This window comes from Trifolium pratense, linkage group LG2 (assembly GCF_020283565.1).
Source record: "Trifolium pratense cultivar HEN17-A07 linkage group LG2, ARS_RC_1.1, whole genome shotgun sequence".
Classification (NCBI taxonomy): domain Eukaryota; kingdom Viridiplantae; phylum Streptophyta; class Magnoliopsida; order Fabales; family Fabaceae; genus Trifolium; species Trifolium pratense.
This window is the reverse complement of record NC_060060.1, coordinates 28,737,931-28,761,488: the sequence shown is the minus strand read 5'-3', so window position 1 is coordinate 28,761,488 and position 23,558 is coordinate 28,737,931. Positions and strand designations below refer to the sequence as shown.

Sequence of the window (23,558 nt, the reverse complement as noted above, 5' to 3'; positions counted from 1 at the left end):
AAAAATGAGTCAAGAAAATTTTGATGTATTTAATTAAAGATTTGAACCAAATATATTCATTTTTGTTGACCAACTTTTGCTTATATTTTTGGACGGAGGGAATACGGCGGATGGAATGAAATGTGAAGTTAGGTTCAACGGGATAAGCATTTACAAAATTAAATTGACTAATCTGAAAGAAAAAAATGTTAAGGATTAAAGTGAAAAAAGATAAATTAAGATAATGAATCATAAATGTAATTTTTTGGCGCTCACTTAATATAATACCATAAAAAATGTGACATATTTGTTCTGATACATATAAATGTCTCATATTACTTGACAATCAAGATTAAAAGTAGTTTATATACAATTCCTCAATCTACTGAGACGCCTTTTACAAAAGAAAAAACTGTGGGGCTCACACGAGACTTAAAATGAAGGTTTTTTCTTGGTTACCTTCACAAAGAGGTGTGTAAAGAGCACACCTGATGTGGATCCAATTAAAATTAGCCAGCTGTATTATTTATTTTTCTTTTTAATTTACAGATTTGGTTTATAAACTTTTATTATTTTCACAATTGACCACATTGCATTAATGACTCTCAATCTTTTCAAGAAAATTGTTAGTGTCACTTTTCTTTTTTTTTTCACAAAAAAAAAAAAATTGTTTCTATCACCTAGAGAACAGAGAACACGCTTCATCTTCTTTCTCTGGTTTTTCTTTGTTTCCTATTCTTCTTCTCCATACCCATTTTCTTGTTTCGTACAAGTTGAATTTCACTTCATCATCTTACGAATCAAACTTGAATCAAACTTGTGTTCATCGAATTAGCATCCTACACAAATCAACCAATCTTTCTATCTCTACCACAACATTTACAAGTAAGTTACTCTATCTCTTGATTTTTTGGGTTTTTCACTTCCTTTAGTTTTAGGTTAGTTTTGTTTGTGTTTGGTGCTTTGATTTGTTACCGAATTTTGCACCGTGGGTAATTGAGGTTAGCTTTGATTTCTTTGTTAACTCAGTCATTGTGTATTGCATACAAACTCAGTCGTTTATAATCGCACGAGGAACTCTCATTCTATAAAAAATTGCATGTCGTGAAATCTAAAGTTTTGGTATTATTTGTTGAAACATTGTGTTTATTTCTTGTTGAAACTTTTATCTGGTGCTTATCCAACATTTAACATGTTCATGTTCTGCTCTGGGACGGTTAAACACCTTGATAGTTAATTAAGGGAGCTGTCTGTGTGATTTTAATTGTTATCTTCTGATACCGAGTTTTAGTTTTAGGTTAGTTTTGTGCTTGTAACAAAACCCAACTCTTGCCTTTGTTTTGTTCCCGAATTTTGCACTGTGAGTGCCTTGTTTTGTGCTTGTTCGGTTACCACTTTTATAGTGGATTGTATCCTTGCTTTTTCAAACACTCCTTGTGTTTTGTTGAAGTTTATCTAATAAAATTATTGTTGTTTCAAAAAAAAAAAAAAAAGTTCATACCTTCAAAGAATTGAAATTGGATTGGTTCTCTCAGCCATATCAATGTTAATAGCTGGTTTTTTTTTTTCTTCTTATAAGCAATAGCTGGTTTTGTTGAAAAGCATTAAGGTAGATAAGTATATAGATTTTACCAATGACTGTGTTTTAGTTAGGTTTTCAATATGCTATTAAAACTTACAAATTTAGTATCAATAAGGCCCCTGCAAATAATAAATACAGGACGAAAGAACATACATGGCTAGTGGCTACAAAACTATGCAAAAGCTTGTTTGGAGGAAATTCATAAGATGCAACGTCGGTTTATATGGGGTGATACAGATCAAAAGAGGAGATTTCATGCTATAAGTTGGGATCGTATTACAGTCCCTAAATGGATGGGAGGTTTAGGCCTAAGAAAACTTGATGTTATGAACAAGGCTTGCTTGCTTAAACTTGGATGGAAAGTTCAAAATGGTAGTGATGAACTTTGGTGTAAGGTTTTACGTGGAAAATATGGAAGTGAGACCACAATGGGCAGCAACACTAGTACTAGTAGAGTTACACACTCCAGTTTGTGTAAAGCGCTAGATGGTTTAAAGCCTATGCTAGATAAATGTAGTTTCTGGTGTATAGGAGATGGGAGAAGTATAGATGCTTGGAGTGAAGCATGGATAGAGGAAGGTTTGTTTTTGGATCAGAATGTCATTATTCCTGTCCATTTACAACGAATGACAGTGCATGATCTGGTGGATGATAATGGTAAGTGGAATTGGAGTTTATTTGACAGTTGGATACCTGCAGATTGTTGTAAAAAAATTGCAGCAATTCTACCTCCAAATGATGATTATTGTTGGCTGATTTTTTGTACCAAAAGGCATTATAATGCTTAATTAAGTTGTAGCAAATAATGACTTATACATGTTTTATGTGGTTAAGTTTGAATTCTAAGCTCTCTTATTGTAACTTTTCAAATATTATCTCGGAAAGAGGATTAAGTAAAATCTGCATAATTGCCTACAATTTCCCTGTTGAATGAACAAACTATGCTCTTTGAAGAAGAGTGCTTTGATGAGTGATGACTACATGTAAATAGATATATGATTTTCCATGTGGGCTCTCAGAAAGCTTATTGAAACTCATGACTTGATGAACTACATAACTTAGTTTCAGCTGAACTTAGATCAAAGGGTTTAATTTATGTCTGTGACGTTGGGCGAACCCCTTTCTTCAGCCTTCTCCATCTCAACACAATTGCTATCAAAGTGCTGCAAGATAAAGCTAGGACAAAAGCAGATATCAGAACTAGATCCACAAGATGGAGTCTTTTCTTTAGACAATTTGGAATGCTTTTCAGATGGAATTATAATATGGTTGAAAAAATAATAGAGTGCTTTTTGTAATTCCCCTCGTCTGTGAAATAAGCATAAATTAAATCAAGCAGACACCAAATTGAGAAGTAAAATCTAACCCAATCACCAGCATCTGAATGGTGCCAAATCTTTTTGCAAATGCCACAATATTGTTTCGATTTAAGTAACTGTAGGATCAGAACCATGAGTGTTAATTAAATATCAGCAATAGATATATTTAGTCAAGAAACTAAAGACATCTTAAATGAGTCATTCGTTGAACCTTTGCACAAGATTTACAATAATACTGAGGAGCACAGCTTGAATCCTTAACCTTCTTCATGGTTTTGCATGGCAATGTCAAACCACAGCCATAACAAGATATTGTATCCTGCATAATTTGGATAAAATTACAGATTTAACCATACTCTATATGATTTAAAAGAGAAATTCATTAGAAATTAGTGCCGTTTCTCATACAGATATACTGAAAAAGATGAGAGACTTCAAATTAAAAACACATGCACCAAAAAAGGATCAAAAGCAGGCCAAAAACTCATGCACAGATCATAATGTTTGATTTTACAATCTGAGACATGATTTTTTTAAAAATCATCATGATATGGCATGCATCACTTAAACTCTCGATGTTTCATTCGTTAGTTGCATCCATTGATGTACTTATCATGTAATTCTTCATGATGCCTATATAAGAAACCAACTTTATTGGCCAGAGGGTACGAACGCCTAATTGTATGAATTTTCAAACTGATAAAGAAATTGCAAAATCAAGACACTTATTGATGAACTCGAGCATTTCATGTGATATACTATTATTAGAGAATTACAAGAAGTAGAATGAATTTCTCAACTATTACAATGTTTTACTTCAAATGTATCAGTGAGTGAGTTACGTTCAGCATTACCAGATTACCACAACACAACTTTTTTCTTCTCTGGTGGTAGCAATTTGCAGGACAAGTTGCAAATATGCGTCAATATCAGAACAGTCTTGGTTAACATCTATTTGCGTGACACCGAACTGACACTGATACATGCAGAACATAAAGGTTAACATCTATTTGTGTGACACCGAACTGACACTAATACATGCAGTTCCATTTAATTATCCATTTTCTCAAATTATTACCTCTGTCGACGAGTAAGTGTCAATGTTGAGTTCAGTGTTTGTGTCTATGTAAGTGCGTCAAAGGTTAAGACATCAATTTTGTCATACAAATACAAGTTAAACCAACCATACTATTTTGATAACTATCCAAAATTAGCTTTGCAAGTTAAATGTGAGAAACAGGTAAAATCAATTTAAACTAACCAAGACCAGGATTTTCTGTGAGTCCATACTTCATTCCAGATGGTCTCTGCCATTCTTTATCAACAGGCTCCTCCCCTTCTGCATACAGATTCACCTTAACATCTCCTTTATTTACACCTTCCTCTTCCTTCTTTTTCTCTGGCATTGGAGCAACCGCAGCGACTCCAAGTCCAAGTATTCACCACTCCATTAGTATCACCATTCCCTCTTAAATCAATTTTTTTTATCACCATAATCCAAAACAGGTTCAACCCCATTTTTGCTCCTCTGATTTTCGTTCCCTACTATCCCATTCAAGGCATAGTTTGACCTCAAAAACCTATCTTTCTCACTCCTTCTAACTCCATGCTTGGACGCAAAATCTAGTTCAGTCTCATCATCCCGGTTCGGCCTCGCAACCCCGAGAACCGGATCAATCTCTATCTTAGGAGAATACCCTCCTTCTCTATGATCAACATAATCAACAACAACACTATCAAAATTCTCACTTGCACTAGTCCCAGCTTCAGCTGAATAATCAGATAGGATATGTGTATCGTTTCTGATTTTTGTCAATGAAAAAAATTGGGGGTTTTGGCTTCTGCGTATTGGAGAATATTGGAACTGAGAAAGAAGGGGTGATTGTGAAGAGAAAAACGATGGTGATGGTAAATGTCGTCGTCGATGACCGGGAAGACGATGATATCTTCTTCGATTATGTCAAAGGGATTCGTGAAGAACGGGAAGGATTTGGGTTTGGGAAATTCGCGTGGGGAGTTGAGAAACAGTGTAGATGTATTGGTGTATTGATTGAACTGAGATGAGATCCAGTAGATGCATTTTTGGGATCCAATGAAGAACAAGAACCCTAATTGCAGAAGAAGAATCTTAATTTCATATTATTGAAGAGATTTTCGTTTTTCTTTCAAAGATAAATAGATTTAATTTTTTTTTTTGACAAAAGATTTAGTTTTATTTGAAAATATGAGATACTATTAATTATTAATTGAAAGTGGAGAGATTATGCAAATAACAAAAATTATAAGCTTAAATATGTAAAACAAAACTTAATGCATAAAATAGTTAATAAGTCCACATGGTTAATTTTAAGTGGTGCCACATCAGCAGAAGGCAACTAGCACACCTACATGGGAAGGCAACCTAGCACTCACCTAAAATGAAACAATGCCTTAAAACGTGATGTGGCACACTTGAGGTGGAATTGAACAATATTGTACCTACCATTGATTGATTTGTCAGCACAGTGTGATTTATCTTTTAAGATATGGAATATCAAAATCAAAAGTTGTTCTATCATTGATTGTCACTAAACAGACATGAACAATAAAAAGAGAAAAAAGAAAAGCTGATCAAGATTACAGAAATTTTGTGTCAACTTGCTATTACAATGTTTTGTCATTGTCATGTTTCTCTTGCTTCAGAAATAATCACTCTTTTCCCATTTTCTGCTGCTAGCTCATGCAGCATGCACATTTTAGAATGCAGAAAAAATCTATCTCTAGATGTTGTTGAGGTTGAAAAAATACTCTTTAAGATTAATCTTTGCTTAAGATAATGATGATAACTTTGAACCTTTAAACTCTAAAGTATCAAGTGAGGTAGAATTGACATCAAGAATGGAAATAGGATCACAATGATAAGAACAATACCGAGAAGTATTGCATAACATGTCCATTTCCTTGATTCTTTTTGATGCTCTCTTGCTTCTTGAAGTTGTTCGGTTCCTCGTCTAACAAAAGAACTTGCATGCGCGACATGAGACTCGATATTATTCAATTGTTGTCCTTGTGATTCAACAAGTGCTGCCATATCCAAAAAAACTTGATGTAACTCAATCAAATTTTTCTCTATTTCTTTAACAGCATCATGTCTTTCTTGTATCTCAGATATTGTATCCATAATTTGACCTCTACCTTGTTCTTGAATTGCTCTTTGCATAAAAGTTTCACTTTCACCACTTGATATCAAATTCTCAATAGTATCTTCATCAGCTTTTTCACCTGTTATTGTAAAATACCTTCTTTCAATTGTTTCCTTATATTCTTGTTGCATTCTAGCTCTTAATCCTTGAAAATCATCCATCAGATCTTTAAGTTTTTTTCCCAATCCACTAACCACAGAAGTTCTTGTTCTATCTGCCGATGAACCGGGACCACATCCCGGAATATTTCTATTCGCAGCATTAGAACGTTCTAATGCTTCGAGCTTACCTTTTATGATTTTAACTCTTTTAAGAACCTGTTCAACATCTTTATCCATCTTTGCTCTAAGATCTTTCATTGTTTTAGCATTGTGGACAATTTTGCTTTCTTCATTAGACTCTTGTAATTTTCTATATAGCTTCTCAACTGTTCTCATGTCTTCTTTCACATTCTCAACATCTTCAAAGAATTTATCAAGGTTGATACTTTCTTTACCTGCTTCAACATCATCAGTGGTAGTTTGCTCCTTCAAGTCACTATATTTCTTGAAGGAGCTTGAGAATAAGTCATTCATTTTTGCAAAATTTTTAATGAACAATGATCAACAATTTTTTTTATTTTTATTTTTTGTTTTTTTGTCTTTTAGATTGATTTCTTATGTACTTGGTGAAAGAATTCACAAGTAACAGAAACCTTATTAGAAGAGAATAATAAATGGATTGATTATGAAACACAATTCTATGTGTTCCTTAATGTCTCCTCAAGATTTTATTTTTTTCTAATGGAGAGGAAACAAGAAGGTGACAAAAGGCAAAAGAAACCAATTGTCACCAACAAAAGGGTAAGAGGCAAAAAAAGTTTTTTGTTCTTGGGTGAATGTATTAGAGGTTCATGGTTAATGTGAAATTGGAACCAGACAAATTAACTAGATAATACTAATCAAAGAAAGGTGTTTAGATGTTGGATATATCAAAGGTTACTATATGAACATGTGGCACTACCTTTTTTTTTCCTTGTAATCTATAAATAAATGACTTGGTCATATTTTTTTCTGTCCTCTCAGCAAACTTGGTCTTTTTTAGGAGTACTTTTAAGCTCAAATTAAAATTTATATAAATAGGAATATTAAAATTAAAATATCTATGATAATGTTCTCGTGTCATTTATTGTAAAATATATTTATATTTGTTTTCAATAGAAATAATGGTACTTATCTTATTTTAAAAATAAAAATGGTACTAAATTTATTAATTAGAAAATGAATTTAATCTTTCAAGTATTATAGGTATGTATATGTCATTTATTTATGACCTCAAACAAATAAAGAACTTGGATAAATTTTAAGGTTTTATTATTATTCAAATCTCATATGCAATGAATTAAAACGATACAATTATATATAGGTAGGAAAATTACTTGAACTTTTGACCAAAAAATTCATTTATTTTTTAAAAAGAAATGGGAAAAGAATGTTATTATCAAACAAAATGATTAATGACTATTTTTCCAGGCGAAACAGCCAAGAGAACTTAAATTATCTAGACACATTTCAAGGGTTAAAAATCAATTGTGAGAACAAATTAAGCAGTTACATTTTCGATGTTGTCGAAATCAGGTGGTACGGTGAGCTCACAAAAAGAAACTAAATAGCTTCAACCCACTACCTCATTCAGCTCCACTCCATAATTTTCCTACATAAATCACTATGATGTCCACTTATATTACCAGAATATATTGGTTTTTTCACCAATTCCCCTTTTTCCTACCCCCTCTTTATGTACAAACACGAATAATAAGACGCCGAAGTTGATGAATTACACCAAAATCTTGCCCATTTCAATAAGCTTTGCAAGAACATGTCAAACTATGGCTAGCACCGATATGATTTTTACACATTCATATATAAAGACTGGACAGGCTCCTTATCTGCATTATGACTACTGCTACCATGAATAACACCATTGCTAAGCTTCTCTTCCCTCACTACATCTACCTGTTGTGACTGACTACCTGATGAATCTCCAGTTCCAGAGTTCAACACAGTCTTCTGCTGCTGCTGTTGCTGCTGCTTGAGATACATCTCAGTAGCATCATGGAGCAGCTTCATCACACCACCAGAATCTGAACCAGGTGATAATTCTTCTTCTCGCTCCGGCTGGATATTAAGGTCAATTTGGCCTTTGAACGGAGACATGGATGATTTTATCCGGTGAGGATCATCATCAGAACAGTCATTACCCTCCTTGTTCATGTTTGGGCTACTATCACCCGTATTACTATTATGCAAGGAATCATCATCAAGCAAAATTTCGGGTGAAGGCAATTGCTGGGAATTCTGTTGCAGAATCTTTTTACGTGTTGTCTCTGCTTCTCTTTCTGATTGTTTCTTCTCACGCCGTAACATAAGGGTACGGAAACGACGTTTCACCGTTAGACAGACATTACATGTGCATGTCTGCTTATGTTTGGGGCCCTTTCCACTTGGAGGCTGGATGCAAACAATGCAAGAGCAGCCAGGTCTATGTCGTGGGTGTTTAGTTGTGGCCTGGGAAGATGCCTGGAGAGCATCCCCTTCCCCTAGGATAGCTAGATTTGCAAGTGTATCTAGTCCCTCCAAAGCTTCAGCATGATCAGGATCCTGCTTAGCAGCCTTCATTTTCTTGGAAACTGTTGCCAAACAAATGCAATTAACAAGTAGTTTCATACCATTGTTTAGCAATTTATTATATTAAAGATTACATAGTACATGACAAAGAATCTGAGACATTTCTTCGAGTGAAGGAATAAAAAATTCAAACCTGAATTATAAGGAGGTAACAAATTCTCAAGTTGCTCTGCTGTAAGCTCTTGTGCAGCTGAACAAGAAGATCTGACAGCAAAGAGGATTTTGCAAATCAAAATAAAGCACTAATATATTGATTACATATTTGCCTAGGTTCACGATTTTCTTTTGTGCAAATAAGCATGTAAAAAGTTGACAGAAAGATTGGAAGAGTGTGAATATTGACAATGTATTCTGACATGATGCTTTGTATGGTATATTGTCTATTTTTAAAAGACTACTTCCACTTCTTATATTTTCTCCCAGCCAATCTGTTTTGCAAAAGGAAGGATATGTTAACAAGTGAATGGATCACTCTCGTACCTTTCTGGATCCCATGAATTATCAGAACACGTCCATTTTGATGGAAGAAGTGCAGATGCTGGCAATTTACGCCACTTCAGACAATCTTCGCATTGAGACCACTGAATCTTTTCACTGAAAAATAAAGTATATTGCTAAAAATTATTTGCTTGGTTAATAACAAAAAATAAATCACCAGTCTAAATCAGAAATTAATTGAATTATATGTAAAAATCATGTCTTTCTTAGAAACTACCCAATAAAACATGGACAGCAATAAAAAAATTATACATAACATCCCTTCATGAACACTCAAAAGTCAATGCTAGTCTTAGTTGAGCAACACAATCAAATCCAAAACATTATGGTCATAATCATAATCAATTAACAACAGCAATGATGGTCATAATATTAAGGTTAGGTATTCAATAGGCATGTTACACATACAACAGAGAATCATTCAACATGGTCTGAAAATTATAAAAAAGAAATGTGATAAATTCGAAATCAACCAACACCATTTGCACAAGACCTAAATAAGGATGAGTTATTTACCCCATATTATCAGTAGTGAAAATAGTTGGCTTCCCAAGCACCGGAGAATCCTGTAAACGCATTTTCAGCATGAAGGTTCCACAATGTATAGCAATTCTCAGAAGTTTTTCAATCAAATAAAACACTAAGAAAGATTACCACAAAGACAATAATTTCAATCCAATATTGAAAGTACAAGTCAAGTGACTTCAACTAAAAATACATGTGTTCATAGGCTACAGGATGAAGAACAGTTTTGGAATATGAAGATCTAGAATACACAATCCTCAACTGAAAACAGTTGAAAATCATTAATGGCAATTGATTGCAAGTAACATTATAATTCTAGTTACAAGTCTTAAAACAACATGTAGGATTGACACATTTCAACTATGGCTGCATAGTGGAAGAACTATATCACGTGCATCATGGACACGTCGTAATTATCATTTGGTTAGTTTTCTTTTATATAACCAATGGATTCAAAGTACTACTATTCCAAAGATGAAAGCATGATAAATTGGTTAAAAAAAATTTGTTATACTTAAAGAAATCATGGTTAGGTTTAGATTGATGCATCACTAACAGTTAAATAACATTAGCAGGTCAAAACAATTTCTGAGAGGAAGCAACATAAAAGGCACCTCATATTCCTCAAACTCAAAGCCTTCAATCACCACAATACTTGGAACATGGTTAGGAGGGGGGCGGAGCAGTCCTTGAGCTTCTTGCCATGTAATCTTCAGTTCTATTATATCCTCATTTCCCATTTTTAGACGTTTACTTTTTGAACCCAATATGTTGCTCTTTCTCTTTCTAGAGATTAAAGATTTACTCCCCGGTGCTTCTTTTGCAATGTATCCTGACTTATCAACTTTTGACCAAGAACTGGGATCAGTCAATTCAACCTAAGTGACAGACGAAAAATGCAACCAGGTGAGCTACTTGAATGACAATAATTAGCAATTACAATGCAATTGGTTGTTTGATACTAACGTCTTGTGCAGAAAGTCCGTTTCCAGTCTTACTAGCTTCATTATCCTGCAAAATGAAAAATATGCGAACAGATTTACTCTCTCAGTAGACATTCAAAATTTCACCAAACTATATACAAATATATATATATATATATATATATATATATATATATATATATATATATATATATATATATATATATATATATATATATATATATAGGAATAGGATGTATTAAATTACATATACAAAACATGCAACAAAAATAAGAAAAGATTTATTAAAATCATGAACTATCCTTTATTAGAAAGCATAAATTTCATGCATAAATTAGTACATATTAGAAAGCATAAATTACATGCAACAAAAATAACAGTCACATCATATCCAAAAAAACTATATGAAAGCAAATACAGAATCAGTACATATTTCTAACTAATTTCACGCATAAATTACCCACACATGTTCCGGTTAAAGTTGGTTTTCTTCAACCACACAATTTACACTCAAATTATGCACACAGTCCAGACAATTATACAATGCAGATTTTACCTGATCAGGTGGTGGCATAGCATTTGTAGCCTTTCTAAATCCCATAACCAACCTCCCTTCGGGCTCCAACCGGCTAAACGTTACTGAGAAAATCAGTTCAGGTCAGCCACAATACAAGAACACTAACTCACAACTAATTAATCGCAGTAAGATGGTGGTGCAATACAGTATAAAATGGGAGGGAAGAAGACATAAATACACGAAAGACAAAAGGATCCAACAGGGATTATTTGAGGCAATATTTCATAGCAGAATGACCTAGAAGACCTGAATGCAAACATCAATAATATAGCTAGTTTTATCAGGCAAATTATCATTGAAGAAATAGAATCAAGTTGAGATTTTGAACAACTCCAAAGTAGATAGGGTTGTTAGAGATATATCTTAAGACTATCAAACTAATATGTCGATCGTTTTGTTTCTTTACAAAGGGCCTGTTTGTTTTTAAATACTAAGCTTTTAATTAAAAGATCTATCTAGAAAATTTATAATAATTATGTAAGTTTTTCCAAAAAAAAGTTCACAAACCTATTTTAGTGCTTCTCTCAGAAGTCAAAATAACAGCTTCTAGAAAAACGTTTATATCATAAAATAAATCTCTTAAGCATGAACAAATGAACTTTCAATAAAGTAGTCAGTCTTACTGCAAGTGAGCTTGCGCTTGTTCAAATAGTGTACTATAAGTTTCCACATCAGTACATATTTGAGTATTAGGTTGTTAGAATTTGAATTGCTAACAAATGAGGGAAAATGATAGAAAGAGAGAGAAAATTGGAGTTAGAGAGAATCTGAAACTGTTAATTCTGAACTCTAAAGTGTTGGAATTCAATTGATTATGGGAGTAGTTATTTATAGACTAAGTTACAGGTAGAACTGTAGCTGACAATTGTAAAGTTGCAAGTTGCAACTGTCAGATCCTATTACTACAAAACCTAGTTACACCTACAATAATCTCATCCTAATAGTTTTGATTCAAAAAAAGCTCATTCTAATTGATAGTACAGCGGGTTATAAGCCCAGTCTACAATCCCTTCAGAACCCAATGCCCATTCTGCTGCACGAAAAACACAAGAAGACAGGTATTATATAATGCACAAATATACTCCTACTGCAGGCGAACAAATTATAACATATTGCACACCAATAACATTTTTTTTTACGGAAATTACACACCTATAACATATTCAATGCTATTGTTTGCCATTTAATTTCCAACCTTAAACCTATAATTCTAAATGAGGGCCATAAGGAAGGTTCATGCAAATCTGACTCCTGAAGCTTAAGTTATACTTAGGAGGAAGGAAACAAGAAGAAAGCTCAAAATCTTACAAAAAATTTCCTTCATGGCAGTGTCCCTTACCTGTGTCACCTGCTTGCAACTGCATGGATTGTATGCATGGAGTTACACCCTCTAAAACATACATTCTGCTGTTGTTATTCGGCCAGAAGCGGAACTGAAATATCCATTCCTTTCCTTTTGCATCAAGGATTTTAAGTGGCACCCCTTCAGGCTGAGAAATTGGTGGGAAGTAGGTCTGTCTCATGGAACAAAATATAACATTATTATTGTATAGCCTTTTATTATATATTCATGAAAAAATAAGGTGGCCATGCCATGAATGAAAAACATACAGCAGACTACTGCTAAAACCTAGAAGTAATCCCACAAATCCACAGAACAAACCAAAATAACACGAGTCTGTAAAGATTGCATTGCACTATATTTCAAGGAAACAGCCAGATTATCAGTATAGTTAATAAGATACAGTTATAACATGCTTCTGAAGAATAATACTTTCTATTTTCTTAAAGTATAAGAATACTTTCCTAGGAAGACTATTTTGTCACAATCACCTAGGTGGAATTAGCTAATACATGTATTCTAACATTGATGTTTCATGGTTTCTACTCTGTGCTGCTCCAGGGAAGACAATCTTCCTGATTTTTTCAATGCAATCTTACCCTTCATGGTTTCTACAATCTATTGAAAGCCATCACTTTCGAGAGAAGTACAAGTGATAGAAGAATAATATTCTCATGCCATAAGAATTTGCCACAAAAACTATCACCTCACGGAACAGTATACATTAATTTACATTCTAAACAAGGAGCATATCAGTGTACAAAAAGTGCAGGGCAAAACAAGAGATTTATGACATGCAGGCATTACGAAAAGCAGACAGCCAATTGTTAATCAAGGTAAACTAAATTTACTATGGGCATAAAGCATCCACACAACACATACTTAATCTAAAAATACTTTCCAATTAATAGCTCAAAGAGAGGATCTCAAGACCAACCTCAGCACACTTTTTGGGTAGTACCAAACGCCCAATTCTCCCAGCATCACTAGCACTCAGTGTTTTTTGGAACAAGGGAGTTATTACAGAATTAGAACTTGGGGTGAAGTTAAGATAGTTTGCATTCCGATATGGGTTTATAGATAATTGAAAAATAAAGTGCATTAAAATTAAAATATTAAATTATATGTAAACCAACGAAATATTTATGCGGTTTGAAGGATACTCAATAGATATTTGTTGTAACTCCAGATCAGTACACCTGGGCCAGTACCGTGGCAACAATTGACTTCTTCCTCGGGCATCTGCTCGAGGTCGCCCATTGCGAACCTGAGCTTCACCTGATGGGTCAAGAGCTAATTGCACAGTGCCGCTAAAATGATTGCCTGGATGAGGTGGAGTTTGTTGTGGATGAATTCCGGTTACCCCAATTTGACCATTTCTTTCATTCGGCGATGAATAAGGTACTGATAAACCAAATGGTTGAGAAGATGATTCTTCCTTCAGAGAATGAGGCTGTTGGCACATATTTAAACACGGGCCTGATTTGTCCTCGCTCCTCAATCCTGCAATAAAACAAAGAATCTGGTTATGTAGCCATCTCCATGTTATTAATAGATTCATCTACCTCCTAAACCCTATAACTATAAAAGCAAACAGTAAGAGAACGTCATAGCCTATATTACCATTCATAAGCACCATTTCCCTTGAACCAAATTTGGCATTCCAATTAGCTGATATTCCAGACAAATCCTCATTTTTCTTTTCCAAGGATGAGGTGGGTAACCTTTCATTGCCATAAGTTTTGTCAAAATTATTTGATAATTCACCTAAAGAGTGCACATCCGCAGGCTGGTCAGAAGAAGAAGCTGAATTGAACAAACTGGGTGCTTGCTTCCAGGGTACAGGTCCTGATCCAGCTAACTGACTCCAACTTTTGGCAGATATGTCTCTATATCTCTCCGATAAACGATTTTGAAAGGATAAAGATTGTGGCCACGCCAAGTTAGATGGCTGAGATACAGATAACAAATAAAGAGCAGTCACAATGCCAAAATTGTTGCATCCAAAGAGGACTTGATAATAAGATATTATTCAAGAATCATGGCACAACCAGAAATTACAAATCATTTGCATGTCACGGAGTTTATGATTTGAAGACATAAGCTAAAAATGACAAAGGGGCATTTAAAAGAGCAACTAACAGGGAAAGGAGATTTTTAAACCTTGCGCAATATAACCAATGCAAATCCAGACTGGATTTGCATTGGTTAGAAAAGAAACTTAGACATCGACAAAAAAAAAACAAATAGGAAGGGCACCATAAAAAATTGGCTAGAAAAGAAGCCAAAATGGAAAGAGAAGGATAAATTCAATGTAAGACAGTATCAAAACAAAATCTCAACATAGCAGACATGTCTAGCCTTAACTTAGTTGAAAGAGCAGGGAAAGAAAATTAAAATAATAATAATCTGAAGCAGTAGCAAATGCAATATTAAATATAATTAATGCTATTGAGAAAGTTATTTATTATTGCCAAAACAAAAGAAAAATTCTAGCCTCAACATATTTCAACTTTTTAGCATATTTCTTGCATAAACTAGTTCTATTCAGATTAACTGTCAAGGAAACTTTTATTTCGCATGAGAATGATCTTCCCCTTATTTTCCGTTAACAACGATGACATATATATAACCCACAAGACATTCATGCTATAAATTGCATGATGATTCAAACCCAAACAGGGGAGGGAGAGGAACACAAGTCCTCACAACGATAGAGAAACCTACCAAAATAATACTTTTGCGGGCACATGTAAAGCATTCAATTCCTCCTGGATCCAACAATACAAAGGTGTTACTTGAAACAATACACCCGCAATGAATTCGCTGCAAAAAATGATTGGCCGTTAGCTAAAATTCACTGCAACGAATTCGCTTAGGGAGCCTATTTAAAACTATTTGTATAAAAAATGGTAACATCAACAAGCACTTTAAACTACTAAAAGATAGATATTTCACCTTTCTACAAGTTTCACAATTCCTCCAACCAGAAGTATTTGCGTGAAAAATGTCACAGAATCTCCCTTCTTCAAAAGCAGAACTAAGTATCACAGAAACAATCAATTTTTACTGAAGGAATAGGACATATGTATCACAGACACAGATATATACATACGACCAATCAAAATATTGATTAAGACAAGACATTTGCTATCAAGTTGTAGTACAAGTAAAACAAACTACAATGTATTTATTTATGTTTTCTTTCCATCATTTAACAAACGGTGAAAACAAATGGTTAATCGAACAATATGGCCAATCTCTATAATTAAAACCTAAAAAACCCTCTTACGGCACTGAGAATAGTCAGAAACCGAGATGTTCAGTTGACAGCTGTGCAGTGAGAAATTCATTTTGAAGAAGACCTTTCCTCTTGTTAGTTTCATAACATTGAATACGAATATCTTTTATATCAAGTATTCTTATCTCAACTACTATTTTTCCTTTCTGGGTTATCCAATACACGCGGACGTTTAGAATAGCAACAACGGTAAACATAGCGCATATGCATGACAATTGGCACATTGCATCCAAAATATAAACACTAAGAAAGTTTCTACACTACAACAATAAGTAGCAAAAAGGAACCTTGCCCATGCCATTATTCAACAACTATGCCACCACATGCCTACACCTACACTCAAGACAAAACATGAGAAGCACTAACCTGGTCTATAGTCTATACACTACTACTCATTACTCAACTTAGCTACTCTAAATCAAAACACTATGGAACTAGAAAATTAATAATCCAATAAACTTCAAAGGTGTTGAGTGTACATTCACATTACCAATTACCACCAATCACAGTTTTGTCTATTGAGTAATGCAGAAGCATGTAGTAATAATAATAATAATAATAGACTCAAAAACAGAAAATTTTCAACGCAACAAAGTAAAGCAATAAACTTTATTATCCAAATATGCAGAAATAAAAAATACCCAATCTATGAAAACCAATAATAAAACACCCACGTGTAACTTGCTCAAAAATCAAAATCCCCAAAATAAAATAAACAGAAACAACAGTGAAGAAAAAACAAAAGCTTTTATTTTTTAATAATAATAAAATAAAAAAAAGGAAATTAATTATTTATTTTGTACTATAAATAAAAAATAAAAATAAAAAGTTAGAGTGGGTGTAAAAAAGGTGCTAACCCGCATCGATCACAGAGTTGAGCTAGGTCACCAGAACGTAGTCTCCATCCTTTCTTAGGTCTATTTTCAGACTTGAAGTCTTTGCAGTCAGAATTGAAGCATAGTTTGGAAGAGGAAGAAGATGATGATGGAGTAGAGGCCATGGTTGGTGGTGCTTGATCTGTAATCATACGCAACAAAGAAAGGGAAGAGAGAGAGGAAATGGGTTTTGTAGAGAGAGAGAGAGATGAATAGTAGTGTGTGTGTGTGTGTGTGTTTTTTTGTTGAATTGAATTGAATTCAAGAGAGAGAGAGAGAGAGAGTTATGTAAGTTGGTTGGTTGTATTGTAACTATACGTTCGGCGTCGTCGTTTCTCTTTCTATACTTTTTCCCCACTTTTCCACCCAAATATTATGGAAATAAATACTTTTTTTTAGATAGATAAAAAAAAAATTATCTGTACACAAATCCTAGTTCAACCGATAGAAATGTTAAAATTACTAATGTGGACATTATAATTGGGTTTCGAATCTCGATCGTTCTATTTTGTGTGTGAATTTTCAATGACTTTGTCATTTTGTCTATTAATAAAAAAAAAAAAATCAAAAACCTCACGTGTATATAAGGATTGGAGTTTCAATTTGGTCGTGATAATCCAACTTAATAACGTTGATATTTTTAATGGTTGAGATAGTGCTTACAAAACCGTTTATATAAAATGTTTATGAAATTCAAACTGAGATTTCTTGAATTTAAATTTTTTTTAATCATGATATTAGTACCAAGTTTTCATATTCGTTAGTAATGATTAATCTTCGTTAAAAAAAATATATGACACATAAAGTGGATTTTCTTCTCCCAATCGAATTTTTTTCATACTCATATTAATAAAGTAGATTTTTTTTTTGTTACTATGATATTGGTACAAAGTGTTCATGATCGTTAGCGATGACTAATCTCCATTGGAGGGACACACAATATGGGTTCTTCCCTCCCAACCGAATTTTCTCCTTACGCAGAGTCAGTAATCAAACCCCTAACCACATGCTTAAGGAGATCAAGAATCTTACCGCTTAAAATAATTCATATTTGGTGTCAATATCTATTTTTTACTACTAGATCAAACAAAAATTTGATGGATATATATTTAAATATTTAATTTAATGCACAGACCAACAAAGAAAATATTTAATTTGATGCACAGACCAACAAAGAAAATATTTAATTTAATGGTATGTTTGCTATCTCGTGTGTGCAAAAAACAACCAAACTTTAATCTTACTCCACGCCAACAATTGCTCCATTGACTTGTTTTTCTGCTTTTGTTCCTTTCTTGCAGTAATTTTTCTTTTTTTTAAAAAATTTAAATCATTAATTAAAGACATCGTCACTATGTTAACCAAAACCAACATTAAACGGACAAGATTAAGGATAACTATCTTTTCAATCGCCTGAAATAATTTACCCTACTTACCCTAACAAAAGGACAAGTGTTTGGGTTTGTGGGTCGTAGTAGTGTCAATATTCTCACGTCTCAAATATGTGTCCTTCAAATTTATGAAGAAAATTATGAAGTTAGAATTTATACACATTAAAAATGTGAACACATGCATAAAATAGTAGTCACACACTTTTTAAGTATAGATAAATAGTAGTGAATTTATAATTCGAGCTTCAATAATATCTCTTCTTTGAGTCACGGTTTTTGGACAAAAATTTGAAAAACCCATTAGAGTAGTAATTAATTTAAAAGCTACTCACATAAATAAATTACGGGTCATACTAAATAGTGTCCCCGTGTTCCTTGTTAAGCATACTAGTTGTTAGTATTACAATGTTAGTTTTTTTCTTCTTGTCAGGACTTGAACCTGGACCTGCTTCTCCTTAACTCTTAGCTCAATTAGTTTAACTAGTTGAGCTATCCATCCCACCCCTAGTAAAAGATAAAGTTAATACTCAAAAGATGATTTTTTTTTTTGGTTTTATGTTAAGATATCCCAATATAAAAACTCAACATTTAATATGATACAAGAAATTTAATGTTTTAAAAGTTAAAATGCATAAATTAACATTTAATATTTTCTATTTTTTCTTCTTTAGCATGTGCCCTTAATGCACATATATTTTTAATATGTTAAATGCACAAATTTTGAGACAAACCTTCCATATTAATATACTTAACTTAACTTAGTGCACGAGTTTCGATCTCATATATATATAAGGAAAAAATAACGTTTTAGATTTTATTTAAAAAAGTGATGTATGTATTGTAGATATAAAATAGTCAAATTGACTCGTATTATTAGTATTCTTAGTCCAGTAATAATGATTTCTAGAACTCCCTCATCTCTTAAAATGCATGTCGTTCTCACACAGAGGCAATGAGATTTTGTAGGAGAAAAGTGAACATGGAGATGTAGGTTGAGTGGCCAAACAAATACTAGGAAAAATAGATGAGTTTGACTTGTGTCAACACACAGTCACACCACACGTACGAATTTGAGTGGTACTGTACTCCAGTATTTATACGATACGATTACGATGCACGTGAAATGAATGAAGTGAATGGAAGTGGGTGCATAGCGTAGACAGAATTTATTGGGTAACGTGGCCCAATTATATTGCATGGTCCTCTAACTCACGCAACGCAATCACGTAAACTTTGAATTCTTACGGACGCAGATTCTAACAGCACGCTTTATTTTTCTTCTAAACGAGACATTTCAGTTACAAACTCAAATTGGAAAAATAACTAATCGTATCCATTTGTAAATTTGACTAATCTTAGATTGACATTGTTATTCAATTGAGTCCCATAAAATTTAATGAATATTAATTTCTCTAATTGTGTTGAAAGATATAAACAATCATGCAGTAAATATAGGAATAATTTTGAATATTTGATCCCCATAAAGATAATTCAGATGATAGAAACATTACATATATAATATGTAGAGTTCAAGTTTAAATCATGATAGTCCCACTTATCTACTAAACTACTTGGAGAAGAAGAATTGAATACTTGCATGGATCGGGAAAACATCTTTTTTGTTGTATCTAATTAATTTTTTTGAATTTTATTTTACTCCAAAAACAACATACTATATAAGAGTAAGACAATTTTTTGTATCTCACTCATTTAGCTGCAATTTATCATAAATGTATGAATATAAATTGAAAGCCTAAATATAGCGTGCACAACCTTAAATATTAATGTAAAGATAAATTTTAAAAGAAATTATTGTATTTTAAAAATACAAAACAATCTTGACAAAAAAAAAATACAAAACAATCATAGGAATTTAGTTCAATCGTCAATATCGTTATTGTTAGATTGAACATTTTCACTCATATTTAAACTCAGAATTATACAATTATGTGCTTGATTTTACATATTGTACATATCACTCAGGGACGGACACATGTAGGGGCATGGTGTGGCTTTAGCCACACCAAATTTTCAGGATTTTTTTTTATAAATATTTTAACTCTCTCGTCTGTCACTCGAACACCACCACCAGTCTACTATCACAACCTCCACTTGATTTCATCCTATTCCTTGTCTTAAAAGGAAACAAAGTTTTCCTATTCAAAATTTCTACAGGATGAGATTTCAGATCTAAAATGAAACAAAAAAAATGAAAATCTCTATACAGGAATTTCATACATCAATTTGTTGTGAGACAACTCCAATTCAGTGGGAAAAGAGAGTTTGAGTATTTATTTTACTCTTAAAGAGATCGATTGAAGGAGATAGAGGAGAGATTGAGGTTGTTTGGCGAGTGTTTGAAAATTTTATTGAAGAATAAGAGTGTTGTTTATCTGTTTGGCGTTGAAGAGAGAATAGTTGAAATGAGAGAGTGTTATCTTTGTGTGTGGGGTGTTTCACCGAAGAATTTTCTAGAGACCACTAGATCGAGAGTCTGGAAGAAAAAAATGTGTGGAGTGCATAGTGTTTCAACTTTCACCAAAGTGGTGATTTTTTAATTTTTTATTAAGTGTCATGTTAATCATACTAAAAAAAGAAATTAAAAATAAAGTTAGTTAATGCCAGAAAGATAATTTTTTTATGTTTTTAAGGTATGAAATGCACAAATTTTAAGATAAAACTTTTATATTAGTATGCTTAACTAATGCTTCGAGAGCTTTGTTTAGCATTTTCCTTTTATTAATTTTTCTTTTCTTTATTTTTTATATAAAAAATGGTGTTCAAGATTAAATCCATATTCAATGAAACTTGAATTCATATTTAAATTTTAATAAAATTAAGTGAAAATAAAAACAATTACGAGAAAAATAAAAAAATATATAAATTAGCGGACTAGGTATAAGTTGCTTATTGAAATTTCCATTGTAGTATAATTGGTTAAAATTGCTTATGAATTGCTTAGGGTTCTATGTGGCAATTTAGGCTCACAAAAAGCAACTTAAGCAATTTAAATGATAGTCTTGTAACTTTTGTAAAAAGAGATGTTATTGGAACAATTATTAATGATGTTATTTTAGCTCATTTTAAAAAATTGATAGGAGACGATTTTCATTGTAAATATATTGAATTAAACAATATTATTTTTTATTTTTAGTATAATTTAATTCATAATGTCTTTAATTTTGGCCTCACTGGTATTAATATTTGGACACACGAATACTTATATGCATGGTTCCGTCCCTGATATCACTTCAACTGTACAACGAATACTTATATGGACGCAACTCTAAATAATTAATATTTGGACACACTCACAAATGAAAATAATTAAAAAGAAAATAAATTAATCACATTATTTAATCATTTTATCTTTTAGTCTTATTGTTTATATAAGTGCATGTGTCTTTTTGGTGTAAACAGGATATCCTCTGCGCGTAATTGCAGAGACTAATCCCTCGAGCCTTGTGGGGCCTAAATGAGTGACAAACTCTCACTAAGAGTTTTAACACTATTGTATGCCCAAGCCATGGATCGAACTCAGGACCTTGGTTAAACTAGAAGAGACTCGCGTCATCTCATTTAAGTGATCTTAGGTATATAATGTGTTTAAATAATTATCATTTAAGGTTGTGCCCATATAAATATTTCTTCAACCATATAGAAAGAAGAAGAAAAATATACTGTACTACAACAAAACAATTAATACTATATTATCATTCTCTATCAAAAAATAAAAATATTATCACTTTCATTTTTATTTTTTTTAATAAAATGTAACATTTGAATGAGAAATACTATGCCTTAATTTAGGTCTTCTCGTGACCGGTGACATGCATTCTTGATTTTAAAACAAGACTTGTGACTATATAACATCTTCAATTTGAGTCGGTCACATGGGTACATTACTCATATGATCATTGAGAATATTTTTTCCTCTTAAAGAAATGAGTGGGTGGGGATACCTTTATATGTAAGACAAGATAGAAAATGTGAGTCGGAATAACATATGATTGTTTTTTCATGTCGCATGCATGATTGCATGTAATAAATGTTGGAATTTAACTTAATATTAATCATAAAACATGCTCTCAATAACAAAGATTAAAACCATAATCTTACTTTAGTGCGGAAGCCAAATAAATATATGAGCATGTATCTTTAAACAGGATCTACGACATGTTGATTTATCAAAGATTAGTGTTAGGAATACCTGGATGACGAATCCATTAGATGAACTAACCGTTGTAATCCTGAAACACAAAGAGAGAGAGACGGACGACGAGCATCCGTTAGCTTGTGGTTCTTCCTCAACCAGGACTCCTTATGCCTTTAGGACTCTTCAGATGGGGAGAAGAGTCAATATGCGGTGCATCCGGTATATTGGGGACCATAGCCTATATATAGTGTGATGGCCAATTAGGGTTCCCATTATTCCGAAATGGGCCATCCTGACATCCACTCATATTGAGCCCATATCCAATTAATTAATTACTTAATTAATTCTAAATAGAAATCTAATTAGCCTTTTAACTTTATTTGATCACTTAATCAATTAAGGCTCCTAATTGATAAATAGCTAATATAATTATATAAAGATATTTGCCCACATAATATTATTGGAATATTGTAAAATATTCCAACAATCTCCCACTTGGGCTACATATCGTTATAATTATATCATTGTTCCTTAGGCGCGCATCCGAATGCTATTTATCTTTATATTTCAACTTTACAATCTGGTTCATCTCATACACCAATAATGGGACCACCGCGGCTGTCGTCACTGACGTATAACGTGACGGAACCCCGACGACCACCACATCAATGTACTTGACGACATAGATCTGATATGGATGAGTGACATGGAAATTTCATGCAATGTGATCTCTATATCATGCCTATTTCCAACTGGTCCAACTGAAAACTTTAGTGAGATCAAACTGAAGTTTGCAAATTCAATATTTGCACCAATGATACAGAACCGATTATTAACAATAATAACCTCAAACTTTATTTCTGCAGAAAACCTTAACAAAATCTGTATCAGTATCAAAAACCAAAGTTAGAACACAACAAATTAAAGACTCCCACTAATCCAAGACATCCTTAGTGACAAAAATAATATGAAAGACCTTAGGTGTCACGTCTTTGATTAGTGAGTCAGCTAGCATAAATTTTATCTTTGTATGTTCTATCATTCAACAACAACATTATCCGACTAATTTATGTCACCATATAACTTAATTTGTCTTTCAAAACCTTTTACTTTATGCAACCAAGTGACATAAATACCAATAGTCATTTCTTGAGGTAGAATGTCCATTAAATATAGACATTCTAAAAGGATCGGAGTCGAACATCCTAATGATCTCCAAAT

The 23,558-nt window shown here is 32.9% G+C and overlaps 3 protein-coding genes across 3 annotated transcripts; all 3 read right to left on the bottom strand.

The window, feature by feature from the left end:
• Positions 1-2,819: 2,819 nt before the first annotated feature.
• Positions 2,820-5,056, bottom strand: LOC123904503 (histone-lysine N-methyltransferase ATX3-like). The gene is made up of 3 exons (XM_045954162.1): positions 4,171-5,056; positions 3,092-3,199; positions 2,820-2,996 (listed from the first exon to the last, which is right to left on the bottom strand). The coding sequence occupies exons 1-3, from the start codon at positions 4,192-4,194 to the stop codon at positions 2,820-2,822; spliced, it is 309 nt and encodes a 102-aa protein (XP_045810118.1). The 5' UTR covers positions 4,195-5,056.
• A 365-nt stretch (positions 5,057-5,421) lies between these two features.
• Positions 5,422-6,907, bottom strand: LOC123905548 (syntaxin-124-like). Its single transcript, XM_045955198.1, has one exon. The coding sequence runs from the start codon at positions 6,635-6,637 to the stop codon at positions 5,723-5,725; it is 915 nt and encodes a 304-aa protein (XP_045811154.1). The 5' UTR covers positions 6,638-6,907; the 3' UTR covers positions 5,422-5,722.
• A 681-nt stretch (positions 6,908-7,588) lies between these two features.
• On the bottom strand, positions 7,589-17,142 carry LOC123905547 (B3 domain-containing protein Os07g0563300-like). The gene is made up of 14 exons (XM_045955197.1): positions 16,773-17,142; positions 15,573-15,654; positions 15,342-15,440; positions 14,238-14,565; positions 13,778-14,117; positions 13,552-13,648; positions 12,612-12,786; positions 11,252-11,334; positions 10,718-10,762; positions 10,366-10,629; positions 9,743-9,792; positions 9,209-9,322; positions 8,862-8,932; positions 7,589-8,730 (listed from the first exon to the last, which is right to left on the bottom strand). The coding sequence occupies exons 1-14, from the start codon at positions 16,940-16,942 to the stop codon at positions 7,952-7,954; spliced, it is 2,697 nt and encodes an 898-aa protein (XP_045811153.1). The 5' UTR covers positions 16,943-17,142; the 3' UTR covers positions 7,589-7,951.
• Positions 17,143-23,558: the final 6,416 nt, after the last annotated feature.